Source organism: Peromyscus californicus, unplaced genomic scaffold (genome assembly GCF_007827085.1).
Source record: "Peromyscus californicus insignis strain IS unplaced genomic scaffold, ASM782708v3 Scaffold_12__1_contigs__length_115047231, whole genome shotgun sequence".
NCBI classification, from domain to species: domain Eukaryota; kingdom Metazoa; phylum Chordata; class Mammalia; order Rodentia; family Cricetidae; genus Peromyscus; species Peromyscus californicus.
In genome coordinates, this window is record NW_026294413.1 from 6,853,880 (window position 1) to 6,876,864 (window position 22,985).

General features: G+C 48.6%; 1 protein-coding gene across 2 annotated transcripts; it reads left to right on the forward strand.

Annotated features, from left to right (window-relative positions):
• Nucleotides 1-1,926: 1,926 nt before the first annotated feature.
• Sox21 (SRY-box transcription factor 21) lies at nucleotides 1,927-20,081 on the forward strand. Of its 2 annotated transcripts, none has more exons than XM_052732480.1 (4): nucleotides 1,927-2,828; nucleotides 11,414-11,542; nucleotides 12,501-12,627; nucleotides 14,877-20,081. In XM_052732480.1, exon 1 carries the CDS (start codon nucleotides 1,943-1,945, stop codon nucleotides 2,771-2,773), a length of 831 nt encoding a protein of 276 aa, XP_052588440.1. In that variant the 5' UTR covers nucleotides 1,927-1,942; the 3' UTR covers nucleotides 2,774-2,828; nucleotides 11,414-11,542; nucleotides 12,501-12,627; nucleotides 14,877-20,081. The 2 variants fall into 2 exon arrangements, with proteins under 2 accessions (XP_052588440.1, XP_052588439.1); XM_052732479.1 differs by having other exon boundaries at nucleotides 1,927-3,127; nucleotides 14,877-20,073.
• The last annotated feature ends 2,904 nt before the right edge of the window (nucleotides 20,082-22,985 follow it).

The following is a 22,985-nucleotide window of genomic DNA, read 5'->3' on the forward strand; positions in this document are numbered from 1 at the left end:
GGTGCATCAGCAGGCAAGAAAATGCGGGAAGCGTCCGTTGCAAGTCACATCTGGCCCTCCGAGGAAAATGAGCACTTTCTTGCCTTTCGGAACAGTCTCACTTTCAAAGACGCCCCCCTTCCCCGCCCCCACCACACCTCCTCAGGCTTAACCCTCTTCCTCTGTAGTTCCTGAAGCTCGGCTCCTCGGCTCCTCGGATGTACCACCTTTATTCTCCCAGAAGAGGCCTTCTGGAGCCGCCAGCAGAGCCACGGTAGCGCTGGGCCGAATAGGGGCAACCGCCGGTGACACCAAGGGTTGCCAAGCACCAAACAGTGCGCAGACTCTGCGGCGCGCGGCGGACTCTCCACTCGCCTAAACCTGCACTCGAAGTGAAAGAGTAGGAGGAGGAGTGTTGGGAGGGGGCGAAAGGAGGGGGGGGGGGCGCGATCCTGCTAATTTCAGGTCGGGAGGGGGAAGCGGGAGGAGGCTCCGCTGGTCCCTCCTCCCTCCTGGAGTCCCGGGCTCCTCCTCCTCCGCACACCCAGGATATACACACACACTCACACACAGTCGCGGCTGGACATGCACACCCAGCGCCCGCTGCCGGCGCCTACACTCGCAGGTGGCGACACTCACCTGAGCTGGTACAGAGGGCTCCAGCCACCTTGGGAGCGGCGGAGCGACGGCCTGGGCCCGGAAGGGGCCCGGAGTGGGGAAAGCAGGAGCGGCCCCAGCGCAGACCCGGGATCCGAGGTGATGGCGCGTTTTCTTTAATCCCCCTCCTCCAGTACCTGGGTCCCCCCACCCATCCAGCCCACGGCCCCGGGAGAAGCCGGGAGAGACGGGCTCCCGGGCGCGGAACACACGCGGGCGCACGCTTCGCCGCGCGCTCACCGAGAGGGGCGCGGCTGAGCCCGGGCCGGAAACTTGCAAGAAGTTAGTTGCAAGTGTCTGGCTACGACGACCGAAGGCAGGAGGAGAAGCCGCCTGGGCCTGGCCAGCTGCGTTGCACGGCGCCGCCCTCCACGCCTGGAGTGCTCCTGGAGCCCCAGTCGGCGGGCGAGCCTGGAGGGGCTAGGTGCCAGTGGAGCAAGCATGGCCCCGGGCATTCGCCGCGATTCGGAGAGCGCGGACGGTTTCCACTGAGGCCCGGCGACTCAGGCTTGCTCAAAACCTCATCCCACCTCTTTCCTCACCTCTCCTGCGCGGAAGCCTGGGGGCGAGACTCTCGAGGCAGGTGCCAGGGGACAGTGCCCGCCCTCGGCAAAGCTATCGGATTGGGGGTTCCCTCAGCGCGCCCTGACTCCAGTCGAGAAGACCCGCCGGTGGTGTGTTTGTGTTTCTATCCATCGCGGGGCTCTGCGCGCCCAGACCCTCCCCCTCCTCTTCCTCTTCGCGGGCCACCCCTCCCCCACTCCCATCTGCTTCTGTCAAATGAGAAAGTCACCGCGGAAAACCCAAACACTCCAGCGGCCGAGAGCCCCTTTTGGCACTTGGCAGCACGCGGCGGCGGGCTCCTCGGCTCAACTTGGTGCAAGATCCTCCGTCACTCAACTTTCGGGGCTGCTTGGCATTTAAGGCTTTGCAGACAGAGGACAGGGCAGCGCCTGTCCAGGCAGTGGCCACCTGCAGGGAGTTGGCGAGCAAAGGCAACCGGACCGAAGGACAAAAAGAAAGCAGAGGGCAAAGTACCACCGCGGAGTGGGGACACTGCCGAGAAGTTCCAGGGTCCCGAAGAGGATTGTTCCTAGAGTTCGGCCAGAGAGACCAAAGCGGCCCGGGACGCAGCGCCCCGGCCCTGGGCTGGTCCTCTGCTCCCCTCTTCCCGAGCGGGAGCGACGCCGGGACGCACGGTCGCCGGCTGAGCAGGTCCCGGCTGGCAGCCAACATTGATTTCCTCCGGGCGGAGGCCGAGGGCCCGGGTAGCGGCGGCGGGCTGCAGCCGCGACACGGCGACAGCATGTCCAAGCCGGTGGACCACGTCAAGCGACCCATGAACGCCTTCATGGTGTGGTCGCGGGCCCAGCGGCGGAAGATGGCCCAGGAGAACCCGAAGATGCACAACTCGGAGATCAGCAAGCGCCTGGGCGCCGAGTGGAAGCTGCTCACCGAGTCGGAGAAGAGGCCGTTCATCGACGAGGCGAAGCGCCTGCGAGCCATGCACATGAAGGAGCATCCCGACTACAAGTACCGGCCGCGGCGCAAGCCCAAGACGCTGCTCAAGAAGGACAAGTTCGCCTTCCCCGTGCCCTACGGCCTGGGCGGCGTGGCGGACGCCGAGCACCCGGCGCTCAAGGCGGGAGCAGGGCTGCACGCAGGCGCGGGCGGCGGCCTGGTCCCCGAGTCCCTGCTCGCGAACCCCGAGAAGGCGGCCGCCGCCGCCGCGGCCGCCGCCGCGCGCGTCTTCTTCCCGCAGTCCGCGGCCGCCGCCGCCGCCGCCGCTGCCGCCGCCGCCGCGGGCAGCCCCTACTCCCTACTCGACCTGGGCTCCAAGATGGCAGAGATCTCGTCGTCGTCGTCCGGCCTGCCGTACGCGTCGTCGCTCGGGTACCCCGCCGCGGGCGCGGGGGCCTTCCACGGTGCGGCGGCGGCGGCTGCAGCGGCCGCGGCGGCCGCCGGGGGGCACACGCACTCGCACCCCAGCCCGGGCAACCCGGGCTACATGATCCCGTGCAACTGCAGCGCGTGGCCCAGCCCGGGGCTGCAGCCGCCGCTCGCCTACATCCTGCTGCCAGGCATGGGCAAGCCTCAGCTGGACCCCTACCCCGCGGCCTACGCCGCCGCGCTATGACCCCGCGGGGCCGACCCGCGAGGACCTGGGTGCGCACGTGTACGTATATGTATAGGTACGAGACTCGCGGCCTCCCCGTGCGCCCCGGGGCGACTGGGGGCCCGGGGTGTGTGTACATAGATGTATAGGTGTAGGGCAGAGGCGGAGATTGCCAGCCGGGGCTCGAATGACCGAGCGAGCGAGCGCTCGAGGGCGCGAGCGAGCGAGCGAGTGGATGCTAGGATCCCTTCCCACCCGCACTTCTGCAGCCAACTTTAGGAGCGAGGGTGTGTGCGCCAGCTCGGGGTTCGCTTTGCACTTCGGAACCTGTTGCGTTTTGACCCAGAGAGGTGGGAGGAGAAAGTCTGTGACAAGGTGGGCTTTCCAGTTTTGTCGGTTGGATTTTTTGCTTTTTTGTGTCTCATCTTTCCTCCCCCCGGCCCCCACCCCCCGGTCCTCCTCGGTCTGTGTTGCATGCATCCGGTTCTGATGCTAGGTCTGAAATGTCTTGCAAAGGGGAGAGTTGATGACCGGTCGTTAGCTTCCTAGAGGAGGGTGGCTCCGGGCCGCCTTCCTCGGTGTGCACTGTTTGAACCCTGCAGACCCTGTACCGGATCTACTCTTGACCAGTGACCGGCTCGAATCGGGCCTTTGTATGAGAGATGATCACCCTGTCTTCTGTTTCATCCCGTATGCAAATCAAAGCAGGAGCTCTTTTTTTTTTCTTCCCCAAGGGGGGGAAATGCAAAAAATACGTGTAGGGTGGAAGCTGTCAGTTGGATATTCTACCCCTGGAAAATCTCCTAGGAGTCTGCCTGAGTCCGCTGGCTTGGACTTGTGACGCAGTTTACAAACGCGTGGAAAGCCTGCTTGCTACTTTCCCCTCATGGCTGAGTCCACCTTAAGACTGTAAATGTGTGAATGTCAATGAAAACATTGAGTCTTGGAAAATGTGTTATTCTCGTTGCCCTAAATTTGAGTCGGTTTTAGACTCAAAAAAAAAAAAAAAACCATGTTGAAGCAAATGTCAAAGTTAACTTTTAAGAATTGCGGAACTATTTCAGAATCGCAATTTTATCTAAGATTAAATCAGACTTTTTTGTCTGGGTCATAATTATATATTTATTATTTAGCAAAACTGGAAAAAGAAAACAGAAAGAAAGCACAGAATTGTTTTTGAAAGATGCCTCTCATTGTCAGCTAGCATTCCTCTCCCATGTTGAACTGTTTCCATGTGTTCTTCGGAGCTCCCTTTCAGATTAGCTGATGTTCTAGACCGCCGGCAACTCACTTGCAAATTATGATAAAATACATTTTAGAAAAAAAAAACTTCCTCAAATTATAGCTTTTTTTTGTTCCTTTTTAAATGTATATATTTTGACTAATGTTTGTGAATGAAGTTGCTAACATGTATTTAGTTTCATTTTGGCTTTATGTAAGATAAAGTTTTAAAAGTTTAAATATTGGTTTTAACTTTTATGTGTAAATGGTTTTCTTGTGCGATCTTCTAATTTAATATTAGATGCGTCTAAGCTATATCTGTAAATTAGAATCCTATTATCACTCTGTTCATTTTTTTTGAACAAAGAGTTTAAATAAAGCCTGAACCAGGGAAAAGAGAAAATCCTCTATTTCTTGTTGAGTACCTAACAAGATTTTTATCTGAATTGCCCTTACGGTGCCTGGCCCAGGTGAAATGTAAGGTATCCTCCAAAGGCCGTCTTTGTTTCACTTTTGAATAGATTTACTAGGAAATCTAAATCAAGCCATTGTTATTCAGAGCCAAAAACCTGATTTATCACATTTTTAATCGTGAATAGGAAAGATTTAAAAAAGAAAAAAACCCAAGTAGTTGCATTATCTTTCGGGGGTGGGGGAAGGCATTCATGAACCAGTAGAAGAGAGCCCATTGAAAACATCTAGACTGCTCAAAGCACTCCACCAGTTTCCAGTAACATGTTTCAGAGGGGAAAGTTGCCTGACCACTTTATCTTGTTTGCAGAGCAGCCCCACCACTTAAATCGGTGTAATTTGTTCACATATCTTTAGGGTATTCCTTATTTGCACTTTAAGGATTTACTCGGAAGAGTAATCACTGCCAACAGAAAGGTACAACTTTTGGCCTCCGTGGGGCTTTATTCTGTCGTGCTAATAGTTTTAAAATAGACGTGCAGCGTGGCAGATTCTAACCAGAGGGCTGGCTTTCCAGTGCTAGGCATGTCTCCACTGGAGACAAGTTAAGTTCATAAAGCATTTTAGTTTTAGAAGGAAAATGATAGGGCACTGGCAGATAGATCGAGGGCGGGTGGAGTGTATGAAGCTCAGGAACGCCCAAGTTCTGAGTTGGGAAGTCTCAGGATTTTATACCGAGAAGTCTTAAACCTGTTTCCCTGTTGACAGAAGCCATCCCCGAGCTGCACATCTTCATAAGGGCCCAAGTCTTTAAAGTCATCGTTTTCTCCCAACGGAATAATATTTTAAAAACCATGAAAAGTTTTGGAAATGTGAGAAATAGGCTGTGCTGGTCTGACCCTGATTCAGTAATTAAAACGATCCCTCTCCTGTTATTCCCCCGGCTCTTTGCAATATTATAAGTTAATTCATATGGTTCTGAGCGATTATGCAAAACTAATTTGGACTGTCCAGGGGTAATTATCCCTGACACGGTTAATTAAATCCTTTCAAAGCTTCGTCTTTCCCTTTTGTAGCAACCCATCACTTCTCAACACGGAACTTCCTGCGGCTTGCTGGAAATCGCCCCAGCCCTAAATCTTAGTTACCTCCCGAGCCTAGCAGCTCGGCCCCCGCAGCAGAAGATTCCCCGCCCCTCTCGCGCCCCCTCCTCCCACCCTTTCCCCAAAGTTCAGCATTTTCTGGGAGAAAGGCTTCGAGCATAGATGAATGAGAAGTCTAGAAAGAACGGTAAGGGGAGGCGAGATGGCACCGGGCAGAGGGGTACCAGGGACGCATCCTTCAGCATCGCGCGGCAGTTGGTACCCAGTCCGCAGGCTCCCGAGACTCCTTATCACGCACTCTCCAGTGATCTTAACTAATAAGTTGGCGGGTTCTACACCCAGAGAGGGCCTCTGGCCAAGTAGACTGTGCAGTAATCCGGGGTGGGGTGTCGTAAGGGTGTGTACTGAGTAGCAGGAGCAGCTATCAGGCAGGAAGGTGTGGAGAATGGGCGGGTTGGGTACCAGAGTTGGAAAGTGAGCCACAAAAGCAGCGCTGTGACCAAGGGTAGAGGACAGTTTCTCCGCTTCTCTATTTCTCCATCTCTGTTTCGGCGCAGCGGCCCTTCCTCCACCTCGCTCTCTTCTCCTATCCCCACCTCGGTTCTGCCCTTCCAATTTTCAGTTTGTTTGTTTTAAACATGACGTTTCTTTGGAGTCAGGGGTGCCTAAAAGCTTTACACAAACCTCATCTCAGAAGGACCGAGCCTTGTTGCTTTTGGCTTCAAGCAAACAGGTGGGAAGGATGTGTTTAAGCAATAAGGCCTCGTGCTGGAGAAAACTGCCTCCAGGGGGGTGACTTCGGGGAAGCCGGTGAGGTGGCTCTGCGGTTACTGCCTCTGGCAGTCTCACCCTCCCCAACCAGGACTAAACAGCGCCCATCTCCCTCTGGCGCCCAGGCTGCCTGTGCCTTTGCAAGGGCGCAGGAGATGCTGAGACTTCCCGGGGTGGAGAGGGATCGCCCGCCAGCCAATCAGCGCGCGGCTAGCCTGGCGCTGCGGGCCGGGTCCTCCCCGCTCGTCCCAGTGTCGCGCCCGCCCGATGCGGCTGCTGCTTTCTCGCGGCCCCGCGAAGGCAGAGGGAGCGCCATCCAAACTTTATTAATCTCTCCCCCGTCCTTTCTCCCTCAGCCCAGTGCATCTCAAAGGTCAACCTTCTTCTTTTAAAAGACTGATATTATTAATTCACTGACAATCCCCCCCCCCTTTTTTCTTTTCTTTTCTTTTTCCTCTCTTGCAGGAAAAAAAAAAGGGGGGGGGAATAGTGAAAAGAGCTTTTTTTTTTTTTTCCTTTTTTTTTTTTTTTTTTTTTTTGTCCTTCAGTGGGAGCGTTTAGACAGTCGAGGAGGTTTTGTCCGGGAACAAAACGCGGGGTTGGGAGGTTTTGTGAGAGTGTTGTTTGTTGAAGTGGAGCTAAGAAAAAGCGACGGCTTTCTCCTCATTGTGAAGAAACCAATCGCTGGTATTTGGAAAACTGTTAGCATTGTGCACTTCTTCTGTGTCCATTGTGAGGCGTTTCTTTTCACAAGGTTTTTTTTTCAGCCGATCCAGCTGGCCGGAATGAATAGCGGTGCAATGTGTACTGGCTTTGTCCCTCCGGCCTTCAAGTAGCCCCCACTGAATAGACTAAGTTGACACTGCGTGACAGTGAAACAACATAATAAAAAATACATGAGCCCCTGAATAGGAGCAGGCGCATAAATAAATAAAATGGGTGACCAAAACTGGATAAACTGAATGACAAAACGGTGAAAGGAACAAAAAGATATTTAACACGCTAGATTAGCATTAGAATGCAATCTACAAGGCAGGACAATGGATGAATAGGTTTACCCGCCAAGAAAGAAATGGACTAAATGCCCTTTGAATGGATATGCTTTTTGCAAGGGCTTTGAATAGATATGCTTTTTGCTAGGGCTGAATGGGAAAAGGTAAGGATGAAGCTATGTAAATGAGTGGGGGAACTTTTTATATATATTCTTTAAACACACACACACACACACACACACACACACACACACACACACACTGCGGGGGAAGAGTGCCGCCTCGGGGTGTTTACAGAAGCAATAATTGCCATGATTAGCATTGTCTGCAGCAGATAGAAACTGAACAGGTTGGAATAATATAGGGTAGCTGTAATTATTCTTCTAATTAATGGTCCTTTGCTACTCGAAGAAAGGAAAAAGGAAAAGAGAAGTAAAAGTTATGTAAAAGTTATGTTTCCTCGGTCCGTTCTCTGGGATGTGTGCCCCAGCAAGCCTGGCAAGGCCAAGTCACATTCTCATCTTAGAGCATTCCAGGGAACCAATCCTGCGGCTCCACGGGGAGGGTCTCATTTCCCTTCATCCTGGGTTCCAGAGTCTCATACAGTGTCTGGCACATGAGAGGTGAGCTCAGTGAATAAATACTGTGAAATGAATGAGTGAGTGAACGAGTATAAATTTATCAGGCGGGGAGGAGGGATCAGCCCCTCACTCAAGTGGAAAGACGGTGCTAAGAACCTATCTCAGGACAACTTTCAGTTTTCCAATCTTGCTGAAGATTTTTCCCCCAGCTTACTTGGGCCACTGATAAAGACGAGATAAATTTTAAAAGGAGGCAGAGGTAATGGAAGAAGAGAAAGAAAGAAAGAAAGAAAGAAAGAAAGAAAGAAAGAAAGAAAGAAAGAAAGGAAGAAAGAAAGAAGAGAAAGAAAGAAGAGAAAAGAAAAAGAAAGAATATTAAAATTACAGGAGCCATCACTGACATCCCAGTTCTCATTCCTTCCCCATCCTCCCTGCTGAAGTGGAAGATGGGGATGGGGGAGCAAGGCTCGCTCCCCTTTTTAAGAAACACTGCTCACTCCTTTACAGATAGGCATTTTTTTTAATGGCCTCATTCCTGTTTTGCGCCCCCCCCCCCCCCCACACACACACCCTTTCTGGCTTCTAGCCATCCTAGCTTGAATGGACGAGAGGGACAGGACTCATCCTCCTTGAATAGCTAGCTGAAGGCTGCACACCACCCTGCTGTGGTAGGACACTCTTGGGTTCCCTGCCCTGGAGGCATCCATAACGGCCCTGGCTACTAACTTAGGAAACGTTTCCTTCCCGATGTTTCACTCCCAGGTGCGGCGGCTGCTAGACTACCCTGCAGCCCAATTTCGCAGTCCCTGCCTTGTATTGTGTTGTCCTTCCCTGACGGAAATAACTGGAATTATGCAGCATCCAGCTGACAGGTCCCTGCAAAGGTGGAGCCTCACACTCTCTGAACCGGGCCGACCTCCCTGACCGGCAGTGAGACTTCACAATTATGGCAAAAATGAGTGCCTCCAGCTCTCAAAGCACACACACACACACACACACACACACACACACACACACACACACACACACACACACACACAGCCGTTCGACCTAAATGCCAAGGTGGCGGGAAAGCCTTGTTCATTTTAAAATGTAACTTGAGCCTTCTAGCTTTGGGCTCTTCTCAAAACCTACAGATTCCTAGAAATGGGAAAATCTGGAAATCTTGTGATGCTCCTTTGCAGAAACACCTGTAGGGAAGGGAGTCTCTTGGATGAACTAAATCTTAAGATTAAGGTAGTGGGTGTGTGGGAGGCAGGGAGCTGTCCCACAGGGTTTCCCAAGTTAGTGTGGCTGCTGGGCCTTCAGGGACATCCTGGAAAAGCAGGAAAGTGGCACTCAGTAGACAAGGGGCCCCCTCTCTCTCCATGCATGCCTTGCAGCCCCCTGCCCGCCCCCACCCCACCTCTGCTGCCCAGCATTCCATTCACAGATGACTCAAGAGAAAATGAGAATCAGCTATGGCCTTTTAATTCCTTCTAAAGACGTCTGCACCTGATTTCTCCCCCTCTGAGCTCCTGGTTTCATTCAGGGAGGGGATATTTAGTGACTTTTTGACAAACAAGCCCACCCTTGCCCCTCACTGCTCTTCGAGGATGAGTTTATCATCATATTAGCCAAGGACTTGGAGACACACGGCCTAATACTCATTTAGAACCTCTAGGTGAAGAATTCTAGTGAGATTCACTAGTAAACCCAGATTTCCTAAGGGAAATTGCAAGAAAGTCTTCCGGTGCGCCACCGAGAGAGATTCTTGAATTGCTAATTTCACTTGCACTCACACTCCCCTAAGCACCCCCCTCCACACACACACACAAACACACCATTTTATTCCAGGGTCGCCCCAAGGTAATTAGCCATCTGCAGAAAGCCGAAATCCCGAAAGGAAAAGCGCTGTCAACTGTAACAGAGACCAAGTGGAGCTTTTCACACCGATTGTCTCTGCCGGGGCCACCCTTTCATCAAGTGGGGAGCAGTGAAAGAAAGTCAACCAGCCTTTGAAAAACCGCCCTCAAGACCTCAAGCAGGGAGGAGCAAGTTTCCTATAGGGTCAGCCCTCCCTGGATGGAGTTGCCACTGAATTCAGGGTCTCCCTGGGAGCCCAACTTTTCTTTCCCAAATCCTCCACCAGCAACCTGGAGTTCTGGGAGCCTTTAGCCCTTTTCTCCTTTTGCTCTTTGGATAGTTCATCTCCAAAAGCTTGCTTACTCAGTTTATACACTGGAGCACACACACACACACACACACACACACACACACACACACACACGCACGCACGCATGCACGTGCACACACACACACACACACACACACACACGAGAGAGAGAGAGAGAGAGAGAGAGAGAGAGAGAGAGAGAGAGAGAGAGAGAGAGAGAGAGAGAGAGAGACTGAGATCCCAGCTTTTGTTTTTAGATCACAGGAGAGTGAACTCATCATGTGCAAATCCACACTAAGTTTCCACCGTGCTGGAGATCCATGCGGGGTATCCCAGAAGGCAACGTTATTGGGTGGGACAGAGACTACATGCAAATACCCGGCAGTTGTGTGCCAAAACATTTCCTAGCTCTCTCACGTTCAAGTGAATTTTTGCTCAGACTTTTGGTGGTGGTGGTGCTTGGGTTTTTTGTTGTTGTTGTTGTTGTTGTTTGTTTGTTTTAATTGGGCTGTTTGAACCATCACCTCGGTGGTCTCACTTTGCCGGGAACGGTTCCAGGTCAATGGGGGGCTAAAGGAGATGTGCAGAGCCTGGAAGAAGATTCTCCAAGACAGCAAGGACAAAATAGGTACAGAGCGACACCAAAGGAAGGGGTCAGTCAAGGGACAGACAGAGGAGGAAAGGGGTGAATGTGACACTTCTCCAGGGTCACCAGAGGATCCCTTCCAACCAAGGCCAGGTTGAGACCTTCCACAGGGCTTCAGCAAGGCACTGACCTCCCTACCAGGCTACCTCTACATTAGCGGGAGAGTTGAAACCCTTGCTGGGGAGGGAGGGGTACAGAGGAGATAGGAAAGGGGTTGCTCCCACTCTTGTGGACCCTCTGCTGAATGAAGTGTTGAGTATCCTGAAGGCCCCACCCCAGGGCTGGAATTACTTTAGAGAGAGGGTCTCTCACCTGGATGCCGTCTCTCATCCACGAATTTAACCCTGAAGATCCACAGTCAAAACAGATTTTTTTGCAACCTGAAAGTTGTCTGATGAGGTTGGGGGCGGTATTAAAGAAAACAGACAGCATTCTCATAGGACTTTGGAACAGACCTCGTCTTCAAGGAAAAGGTGAAGACTTATCTTTCCAGAAAAATCTAGACTGCCTGGGGTTAGACCATTAGGACAGCCCAGGAGCACATTCCCGGATCCCTCAGCAGCCACCTGAGAATGGGTGGTGAGAACTTTTCAGGAACTGGACTTTCTCCGGGCAGAATAAATAAAATAAATAAGTAAATAAATAAGTAAGTAAATGAACAAACAAATAATAGACAGACAGATAGACCTTAGACTTGAGTTAGTAGTCCAATGAATATGTACGAGAACCCAGCTGTTTAAGGAGCTTGAATAAACATGAGCGGGTGTGCTCTCTTGCCTAGAGTCGGAACAGACTTGCAGTGACTAAGCTCAGTCTGGATTCCCGCAGTGCTGAACCTCCGCCTGAGTCTGAGCGAGTCTCTCTGCTGACCCACACGTGGCACACATCCCTGTGCATCCGGAATGGCACGGTCAGTACACACTGGCTCCCCGGATCTTTGGATACAGTTTTCTTTCTCCCTTCCCAAAGTTTTGAGCCGATGTTACAATGAAGAGGAGTTGCTGAGCAAAGTTACCCAAACCATGGTTACCTGCCAAATGAGGTACAGGAGCAGGCTGTGCTCCAGTAAGGCGTTTGTTTCCCAATGTCTGTGGACCCATGGGTGGCTGCTGAGGATAATCGTCCATCATTACACTTCCCAAACCTTCATTTTCTCCCTCTGGGAAGGTGGCCCTGGTGTCTGTCCCTCTGGAATCACAGTGTCTTGGTCTTTGGAACCTATGAAAAGAGACAAGAACAGGCCTTGGCAGCTTCACTAGTCTCTCTGGCCCCAACTTCAATATCTGTGTCTCTCTTGAACACACTTTTGACAGCCCATATGGTAGGGCAGCGCGTGCCCCCAAGCACCTGCTCAGATCTGGGAATCAGAGAGGAAGCGAAGCTACAGTGTGATCCAGATCTCAGCAAGCCTTTAGGCCTTCAAACCTTTGCTTCCAGCTCTAGCAGCCCAAGTCCTCAGGACCGCAGGATCAGGTGGTTGCCTCTGAAGCTGACAGAGCTACCTCCTGAGGCTTGGGAAGCAATTTGCAGAAGGCCTTCCTCAGCTCTGGATAGGCTGGTGGAATGAGCTTCCCCGCAGGGTGCGAATACCCTCCAACCTGTCTACTAAACACGAAGCTAAAGCTGCCATAATTCAACCCCCTAGATAAGGAACAGGTTTGTGCTCCTGCCGAAATTTGACATAATCGAGACCAAGCTCTGATCCAGATAGCAAGGTCCAGGGCATTCCCCCCAAATGGCGTGTGGGCTTGGGACCTATATTTACAATCCTTTATCTGCATAGCTCCTGCCCTGCCCTGCCCTGCGTTCCTTGGTGAATTTTCATTACATTTAAATGGATTTAAAGTCACTCTAGTCTTCTTTTGTAGGAACTGGCTACCTGGGAGCCTAGGGCTAGCTGGGAGAAGGTTTGCAGAGTGCCTTGTGGTTCTGTCTGTTGACTGAAGAGTGACTCAAGATGATCAGGAGCACGTGTGGATCTTAGGGTGTGCAGAGGTGAGCAGAAGGTGTGGGGGTGGGAAGACACACTGTCTCTATGATACCAAGGGAAGACTGGTGGGGAATGGCCACAATTCTGGTAATAGCTGCTATGCCAGAGTGCCAATTTGCCCTTTCCAGAGCTCTAGGCCAGGATGTACCTTTCTTCCACACTCTTTGTGCATGCCTCTGTGTTAGTCAGGGTTCTCTAGAGGAAAAGACCAGGTAGAATGTGGGGGGATTTATTAGAGTGGCTTACGGGCTGTGGTCCAGCTCATCCTACGATAGCCACCTACCAATGGAAAGTCCCAGAATCCAGTAGCTGTTCAATCCATGAGGCTGGATGTCTGTCTCAGCTGGTCTGCGGTATATGTCGTTTCCCAAAGAAGCAGGCTCTAATGCAGTGAAGGAATGGACTTGCCAGCAAGAATAAGAACAAACAGGCAAAGAGAACAAGCTTCTTTCTCCCATGTCCTTTACATAGGCTGCCAGCAGAAGGTGTGGCCCAGATTAAAGGTGGATCTTACCACCTCAAAAGATCCAGATTAAAGGGGGGTCTTTCCATTTCAAATGATTTAATTTAAAAAAAAATCCCTCACACGTGTACTGTGGTGATATTTTATTTGTGCTCTAATAAATAAAGCTTACCTGGAAATCAGAGGAAAAAGTCAGCCATTATAAGTAAACACAGAAGTCAGGCAATGGTCGCACACACCTTTAATACTTGGGAGGCAGGGATCTGTCTGGATCTCTGTGAGTTCAAGGCTACACTGGGAACAGAGCTAGGCGTGGTGGCACATGCCTTAAATTCCAACACTAGTTAACCATGGAGGTCTGGAGGTCTGTACAGACAGAGAGGAAGTGACATAGCTGTGCAGGAAGAGGAAGTGATGTAGCTGGACAGAGAGAGCAAATCAGATGGCAGAACAGCAAGGCACATAGGTGTGGGCAGACAGGAAGCAAATGATGCTTTTGGAAGCTGCAGAGTAGGTGAGGTGAGGTTAGCATGTGGCTTTTCCTATTCCTCTGATCTCTCTCAGGTTTTCACCCCTATATCTGGCTCCATGTTTTCTATTAATAAGACTGTTTAGAGAGCTGGAGAGATGGCTAAGTGATTAAGAGCACCGACTGCTCTTCCAGGGGTCCTGAGTTCAATTCCCAGCAACCACATGGTGGCTCACAACCACCTGCAATGAGATCTGGTGCCCTCTTCTGGCCTGCAAGGACACATGCAGACAGAACACTATCTCCATAATTACTAAATAAAATCTTTTTTTTTAAAAAAAAAAAAAAAAAAAAAAGACTGTTTAGAAATTCATCTACAGTGTACCCAGCCACTTAGGTTTTAGTTAATTCCAGATGCAGCCAAGTTGACAACCATCACAGCCTCCCTCCCCAGAAATAGAATACATTTCCCAACATACATCCCATTCACTGACTTGTAGGGCTCTTACAATGTGGCACCAAGTATGTTATAAGGGAGGGATTCTATTCCATATCAAAGACCTCCATGGTTGCCCCTGGGCTCATATTCCAGGGTGTGCCCTTCCTCAGTTCACAACTAATAAGATTCTCCCTGACATCCTTGAAAAACCAGAGATCTTGGTGACTTGTTTCTGGGTACCTCATTCTCCTAACAGGCCTTCAGACAGATAGGTCTGGGGACATTTTCAGTCAAGGAGGAAATGTTTGTGTCTCTGTTTGTTATTGTTCGTTTTTTTTTTTTTTCTGCTTTAAACCATTAAAACTACATTCCCACCGGGCGGTGGTGGCACACGCCTTTAATCCCAGCACTCGGGAGGCAGAGGCAGGTGGATCTCTGTGAGTTTGAGGCCAGCCTGGTCTCCAAAGTGAGTTCCAGGAAAGGCACAAAGCTACACAGAGAAACCCTGTCTTGAAAAAACCAAAAAAAAAAAAAAAAAAAAAAAAAAATACATTCCCTTTAGCCCAGATGTTCAGAATTGTGGTTTTTTGGCTTCTTGTGACTTTAGAGAGGGGAGTAAATTCCAGATATGAAGCCCCAGCTGATGTGAGGAGTCCTCAGACCCTGCCTTGGCTCTCTCCCTTGCTCCTTTTCCTTGCTCCTGGAGAAGAAGCTCCAGGCTTCTTCTCTCTCTTTGCATCCTTTCTCCCCCCCCCCCCCCCTCCATTCCTCTCCAATTCTTTCTTCAGTGTTGGGGATTGGGCCCAAGGCCTTGCGTATACTGGGCAAGAACCCTACCACTGACCCACATACCCAACATCTTTGACATTTATTTTTCATCCAGGCAAAAGAAAGTGTTAATAAACCCTACAGGAAGCCTTGAATGGTTCAAGATGAAAGACTTGAGAGGGTAGAGACCTGTGTCCTACTGGATTTGGAATCCTTCTTGGCTGACCTGAAGGTTACAGCAGAAGAACCATGGAAGAGATGCCCCAGCTCCCAATATTACCTCTAGCATCCCTAAGGTGAGCAAATAGCATCTCTTCAACCACGCAGCTACCCACTGGCTAGTCTTCTGTACTCACAAGAGTTGGCTCTCTCCTTTAACAACAAAGAGACAGTTCCTACTCAGAGAAAGGGCAGCTTCTCACAGTAGTGAACTAGGCCTCACTCCATCTCTGGAAGACAGCCTCTGAGGTTCCTCTCTTTCTACGGACCACACCTTTGTATAAACCCTTTCTCTGAATATAGACTGGAACAGTGTTCTCTCTCTCTCTCTCTCTCTCTCTCTCTCTCTCTCTCTCTCTCTCCTTCCCTCCCTCCCTTCCTCCCTCTCTGCTATAATACCACTCTTGTCTATTTACTCTAAAGCTTTGAGATGGGTGTTATCCAGGAAGTGATACTTATAGACCCTGTGATGTACTCAAGGGCATGGCTCCAGGCAATACTCCCCCTTTCCTAGAGCAATTAAAAAAATAACAAAAAAGTCAATTAAAAACCCCAGTGCCTCACTCACTTCTTTCTCCAGCTACCATTTCACTTCTAGGATCTCCCTGCACTAAATGTCTCCTGTGCTGTAAGAAGTCTACGCTGGCCATCTGTAATCCTATGCCATCTTCTTTCTCATACATCCCTCCTCTGACATCACCTTTCCCCCCTGCTGTGACCCAGGACCCCGAGGACTTCTCATCACGAGGTCCCAGGGTCGGTTCTCACCGCACACGTCCCACCCACAGCGTGTGTTGTCCTTTCCTCCCGGCTACCGGACTTGGCTCTGAGGACCCTGCACTTATGGTTATTGTTTCTCCTGCCTTGTCATCAGGAACGTTTTGCCTTTCTCTCTTACTGGTTCCATTTTCTTCAATCGCTTGTCAAGTTTTTTTTTTTATCAAAAATAGTAGCATTTCTGTGTGTGATGCCTCATGCCTGGACTACCAGCACCCGGGAGGCTTGAGATAGGAGGATTGCCATGAGTTTGAGGCCAACCTGAGCTATATAGTGAGTGCTAAGCCAGCCTGAGCTACAAAAACAACACAAAAAGTTAGGAATCCACTCACTATTCTCCCGCCTTCAACTGAGCTGCAATTGTTTTCTGCCATTATTTAACAGCTCTTCTAGAAACCACATACTTGCAATCATGTATCTTTGTAATTTAACATTTCTTCTAGAAACCACATACTCTCGCAATCATGTATCTTTGTAATTAGCTGTATAGAGTTGTAGGTTAGTATGAACAAGGGGAAGAAAAAAAACCAACCAAACAAACAAACAAAAAAACCACAGAAGACCAAAACCTCAGTGACTCAGTGCAGTAGGTTTGGGTTTTGTTTGTTTGTTTTTAGTCCAACATGGGTTAACAGGGAGCTGGTGTCACAGTAGCTGAGAGACTCCATCTCCAGTGCAGCCTTGGCAGAAGAATACAGCGTGATAGTTGCTACAGTTCAGATCCTAAGTGTTCCCACAGAGGGCCATGTGGTAAAGGATTGGTCCCCATATATAACTGTTGGAAGTGATAAAGCCTTTATGAGTGGGGGCTGATGGGAAACTGACAGGTCATTAAAGGTGCTCTAGGGAGACAATGGGACCTCAGCCCTTTCCTCTTTCTTTCTTGCCTCATGGCATGGGATGGGAGTAGATTTGCTCCACCACACACTCCCATCATGTTCTGCCACGGGCCCAAAGCAACAGGGCAGAGTGACTCTAACTGAAACTCCTGCATCAGTACCTGGGACCAACCTTTGCTTCCTGATAATTTGGTCACCGCATGTGTTTGTTCTAGTAAGGAAAGCTCACCAACACAACAGATCTAGGTTAACTTTTAACATTTCTCACTAGGGGCTGGAGAAATGGCTCAGTGATTAACAGCATTCACTGCAAAGGACCCCCATAATGGCTCACAGCTGTCCTTAATTCCAATTTCAGGGGATCTGGCCCACTCTTCTGGCCTCCACAGGCACCAGGCATACATGCAGTGCACTTATATATATATATATATTCAGGCAAAACACTCATAGACATAAAAAATAAAAATACATCTTTAATAAAAAGTCTCACTGAGGCAGTATTTATCTCTTCTACTCACATGTCACTAGCCAAAAAAAGGCACAAAAGAGCAGTTCTGCCATGTGCCCCAAAAAATGAGACTCAGAACTATTGGGCAAAAGGCACTATTGATCATCTGTGGTAGTTTGAATGTAATTGGCTCCCATAAGCATATAGGGAGTGGCACCATTAGGAGGTGTTGTTTTGTTGAAGTAGGTGTGGCCTTGTTGGGGAAACTGTGTCACTGTGGGGACTCTGAGGTCTTCTGTGCTCAAGCTATGGCTAGTTCACTTCCTGTTGCCTGCAGATCAAGATGTATTAACTCTCTACTCCTTCTCCAGCACCATGTCTGCCTGTGTGCCACCATGCTTCCCACCATGATGATAATGGACTAAACCTCTGAAACTGTAAGCCAGCCCAATTAAATGTTTTTCTTTATAAGAGTTTCCATGATCATGGTGTCTCCTCACAGCAACAGAAACCCTAACTAAGACAGAAGTTGATACCAGGAGTGGGGCATTGCTGTGATAAGCCTGATCGTGTTTTTGTTTGGAGGAATTTGGACTTCGGTACTTTGTGTTAGGAAAGCAGTGGAATGCTTTAAGTGCTACTTAATGGGCCATACCAGTAGGAACATGGAAGTCAGTAGTGCTAAGAGTGATTTGAACTGTAGGGGGCTGGCTCAAGAAGTTTCAGAGGAGAAGAATTTTAGTATGTTGCCTAGAGATCAATCTTGAGATATTTTGATGAACAAAATGGCTGCTTTTTGTCCTTGTCCAAAGAGTCTCCCTGAGGCTAAAGTGAAGAGTTTTAGATTAATTTCATTGGCAGAGGAAATTTCAAAACAACCTAGTATAGTTTCTATCATGTGGTTATTAGTGTTAACTCTAATGTGGATTTATATTGAAAAAGAGCAAGCAGAGCAAGGAAAAATACAAAATATAAAACTGAGGAGAAAAGGAGCATCAGAAAGGGGAATGGAGCTAAGCCCTGTGTCTGGGGAGATAAACAGATTAAGGAATGTATTAAAGAGAGTGGTGACCTCAGGACAAGATCCCACCTATCTAAGTTTCCAACTTGTGAAAGGAATTAAAGAAAAGCTTAGAGTTGGGTGTGGTGGTGCATGCCTTTAATCTCAGCATTGGGAAGGCAGAAGCTGGCAGATCTCTGAGTTTGAGGCCAGCCTGGCATATAGAGAAAGTTCAAGGACAGCCAAGTTTCAGCAGTGAAGGAAACCATGGAAAACAGAAAGCTAGTGAATATACAATTGAATGAGAGGTCATGTTCCAGCCTCAACAAGCGCTTCAGCCACGTGGTTCTGGCTTTAGAGTGAGAGAATGACTATGGAAAGCTGATGAGGCCAGGCATGTGTCAGTGGTGTCACTGAATGGAGGCCGAGAGAGGCCTTTCTGTGAAGCTGTGAGGGAGAAACCTGAATGGAGACCCCGAGATGGTAGAGATGCCAGAGTCACTGGACACCTGCCAATGAAAGCTGCTAACAGGGAGTGGATCCAGCCCAAGAGAAAGAAATTTGTTGCAGTCAACAAAGCAGAACGGAGATGGAGATCTGAAGAGCATTTTGACATCAGTCATGGAGATGTAGAATTTGGAGTTTGCCCAGCTGGGTTTTGGTCTTTCTTTGGTCCAGTATTTCTTCACTATGCTCACTTCTCTATGTTTTGGAACAGTAATGTATATCCTGTGCCACTATATGTTGGAAGTATGTGATCTGTTTTATTTTGATTTTATAGGGGATTAAAGTTAAGAGATTGCATGAATCTCAGAAGAGACTTTGAACTTTGGACTTTAAAATATTGTTGAGACTGTGATAGACTATGGGGACTTTTGAAGTTGGACTAAATAAATGTATTTTGCGTTATTATATAGTTATAAGCCTATGGGGGCCAGCTAGTGGAATGTGGTAATTTGAATGTAATTGGTCCCCATAAGCTCATAGGGAGTGGTACTATTAGGAGGTGTGGCTTTGTTGGAGTATGTATTTCCTCATTGGAGGAAGTATGTCACTGTAGGGGCGGAGGTCTCATATGTGCTCAAGCCATGCCTAGTGTGTCAGACCACTTCCTGTTGCCTGCAGGTCAAAATGTACAATGCTCAGCTCCTTCTCCAGCACCATGTCTACCTGCACACCACCATTTCCTGCCATGATGATAATGGACTAAACCTCTGAAACTGTAAGCCATCCAATTAAATGTTTTCCTTTATAAAAGTTGCTGTGGTCATGGTGTCTCTTCACAGCAACGAAACCCTACTGAAGGCATCATTCCATAGATCTTAAAAGAAGACATTCCCAGTCCTGTTTCTTTGTGTCTGTAGCTAGAGTTTTCCTGCCTGGCCCACAGTCAGGATAAATCTCTGCCATCCGCCAGTCCCACAACTGCTCAGACCCGACCAAGTAAACACAGAGACTTATATTGGTTTCAAACTGTATGGCCATGGCAGGCTTCTTGCTAACTGTTCTTACAGCTTAAATTAATCCATTTCTATTAATCTATACCTTGCCACGTGGCTTGTGGCTTACCGACATCTTTACATGCTGTTTCTCATCATGGTGACTGGCAGTGTCTCTCCCACCCAGCTTCCTGTTCTCTCAATTCTCCTCTCTGTTAGTCCCGCCTATACTTCCTGCCTGGCCACTGACCAATCAGTGATTTATTTATTGACCAATCAGCAACACATTTGACATACAGACCATCCCACAGCACTTCCCCTTTTCTTTTCTTAAAAAGGAAGGTTTTAACCTTTACACATCTCCAAAGTCAGCTTGGTATATTTGGGAATTTGGGCGTAGCTTCTCTTATTACTTCCTGCTGGAGGGGGGCGCTGTATCTTATGGGGACACAAAGAAAATTTTAGAATTATGGAATAGTCCATGAGGGTGTATCGTCTGAGCCAGTTGCCTTCAAACGATTATGGATGTTGGATCATCTGGGCCTTGGTGTCATCGGAGACCTTTCAGGGGGTCTTGACTGGTCAAACCTGATGTATCTTAATCTGGAACAAATCCATAGCCTCTGGCTTTCTGTGGGAACAAAAGCAGAGTCTCCTTTCCAAAGCAACATTTCCTTATATCTAAATTTTGAAGTCAAGGTACCTTTAAAATATGCATATTGGTTTAACTCAGCTTCCTTTACAATATTAATTTTACTGTCTCTTTAAAGACTTTATTTTTAAAAACTATGTATTTCTTTATATAACTGTATATATTCCTTTTTCTCTCTCTTCCAAGCCTACGTATATTTTACACACATTGTAAACTATTACATCTGAGTCTGTCTTATTGTGAATCTATTGCTTTAAGCTGCAGCAGCTGTGGCTGCTGGCTCCACCCACCTCAGCTTCCCAACATGGCGGTGGTAGTTTACCACCAGCTCTGGGAGCTATCGTGGGTCTATGCTTTTATCCAAGCAGCATGTAGCCCAAAAATCTCTTTTTTTTTTTTGTTTTGTACCTGCAAGGCTAAATCCACCACGCAGCTTAATGTGCCACTTGCAGAGGCCTCCTTCCCGCCATACTGCAGGTCTAACGCACACACTAGGAACCCACAAGTAGCTCAAACCGGCAGCTGCCGCTCATTTGAGAGAGACAATTAGGAAGCTGTTTTTAGCTCCGTTTTAGAATCTTTTCTCAGGTTTTAGGTTGAAACTCTTGCCACCACGTTGGACGCCATTTGTAGCTAGAGTTTTCCTGCTTGGCCCACAGTCAGGATAAATCTCTGCCACCTGCCAGTCCCACAACTGCTCAGACCCGACCAAGTAAACACAGAGACTTATATTGGTTTCAAACTGTATGGCCATGGCAGGCTTCTTGCTAACTGTTCTTACAGCTTAAATTAATCCATTTCTATTAATCTATACCTTGCCACATGGCTCATGGCTTACCGGCATCTTTACATGCTGTTTCTCATCATGGCAGCTGGCAGTGTCTCTCCCACCCAGCTTCCTGTTCTCTCAATTCTCCTCTCTGTTAGTCCCGCCTATACTTCCTGCCTGGCCACTGACCAATCAGTGATTTATTTATTGACCAATCAGCAACACATTTGACATACAGACCATCCCACAGCATGTGTCCACATGGTGTGGAAGGAAATGCAGCTGAACATCCTGAATTAACACCATTTGTTCACCTTCCATAATTGAAAAGACTCTCCACTGCTTGGCAGATACACCTGAACTTGAGAAGGATCCAAATGTTTGTTGCTCTGCCTTTTCATCTCAGGATTTTGATTTTAAAAACTATCGATCCACTTTTGGCTTCTCAGCATGTTCATAACTGCCACAGGACTCCACACTGTGCTTCTGCAAGGATCTTAGAGTTTTTAGTTATCTGAATGTATAACGAGGAAGAGGAGACAACCAACGAGAGACTTCGCTCTTCATCTTTCCATTCCCGTGTCCACCCTTTCCATATGCATCCCTACTATCCTTGCCATTCATCCTCACTTCCAGGGAATTCAGTTGTGATTCTTCTACATTTGTTTCCTCTACTCTGACATATTTCCTGTCTTTCAAAGATCTACTCAAGTGCCCCTTTCTCCATATATTCTGCATCCCAGATCTCCCATTGTGGTGGTATTGTGTTCCCCAAAATATTGTGTACCTTAATAAACTTATCTGGGGTCAGAGACAGAACAGCCACTAGATGCAGAGGCTAGAAAATGGTGGCACTCACGCCTTTAATTCTAGCATTCCAGAGACAGAAATCCCTCATCTCTGTGAGTTCAAGGCCACATTGGGAATAGCCAGGCATGGTGACACATGCCTTTAATCCAAGAAAGTGAGCCTTTAATCCCAGGGAGTGGTGGTAGAAGGCAGAAAGATACATAAGGCGTGAGGACCAGAAACTAGCAGCATTTGGCTGGTTAAGCATTTGGCTGGTTAAGCTTTCAGGCTTTTGAGCAGCAATTCAGCTGAGACCCATTCTGGATGAGGACTCAGAGGCCTCCAGTCTGAGGAGACAAGACCAGTTGAGGATCTGGCAAGGTGAGGTAGCTGTGGCTTGTTCCGGTTCTCTGATCTTCCAGTTCACCCCAATACCTGGCTCAGGTTTGATTTTATTAATAAGAACTTTTAAGATTCCTGCTACATCCCATTCCATGGACTTTGATGATATTTAGAATGTTTCCTTCCCCTTTTTCTTCTCCATTGTGCTTACTGTTGGTTTTCTTTTTTATTCTCTCTGTCTCTCTGTCTCTCTGTCTCTGTCTCTCTGTCTCTCTGTCTCTCTGTCTCTCTCTCTCTCTCTCTCTCTCTCTCTCTCTCTCTCTCTCTCTCTCTCTTTTCTTTAGACAGGGTTTCTCTGTGTAACCATTGCTGTCCTGGATCTCGCTCTGTAGACCAGGCTGGCCTTGAACTCACAGAGATCCGCCTGCCTCTGCCTCTTTAGTGCTGGGATTAAAGGCGTGTGCCACCACCGCCCAGCTATTGTGGGTTTTCTTTAACTCACTGGCCTGGTTGCATTGAGTAACTGTGTGTGTGCCTCCAAGCAGAGGTGTTTTATTTGGCTTTACCTATCTCCTCTTCCTCCCTCCATGCCTACATCAGACTCCAGTCTTCAGGAAATATTTGTAACAATTCACCACCTTCTGTGTGCAATATGTGCTGACATCTTCTGTACCTAGGACTTCCAACCTCGGTCCCTCTGAGCTTTCTCTTCTGATTGTACTACCCACTCACCACAGGCTCTGCAGTCAACACTAATCTAATACAACATCTACTTAACAGAAGAGTAAGTCTTTAAACACTTATGTCGTAAGTCCCCTGAACTCATATCTTCTCTTTCTTGTGCATATCATGTTGGACAAATAAGGAGACAAAAGAAACAGATCATTAAAAACACAGTACAAAAAGAAACTGTATCAGCTAGTATCTAAGTTACAATGACAAATTATCCC

Excerpts from the sequence above, each read along its gene's own strand:
- Sox21 (XM_052732480.1), top strand. The coding sequence starts at position 1,943 with ATGTCCAAGCCGGTGGACCACGTCAAGCGACCCATGAACGCCTTCATG.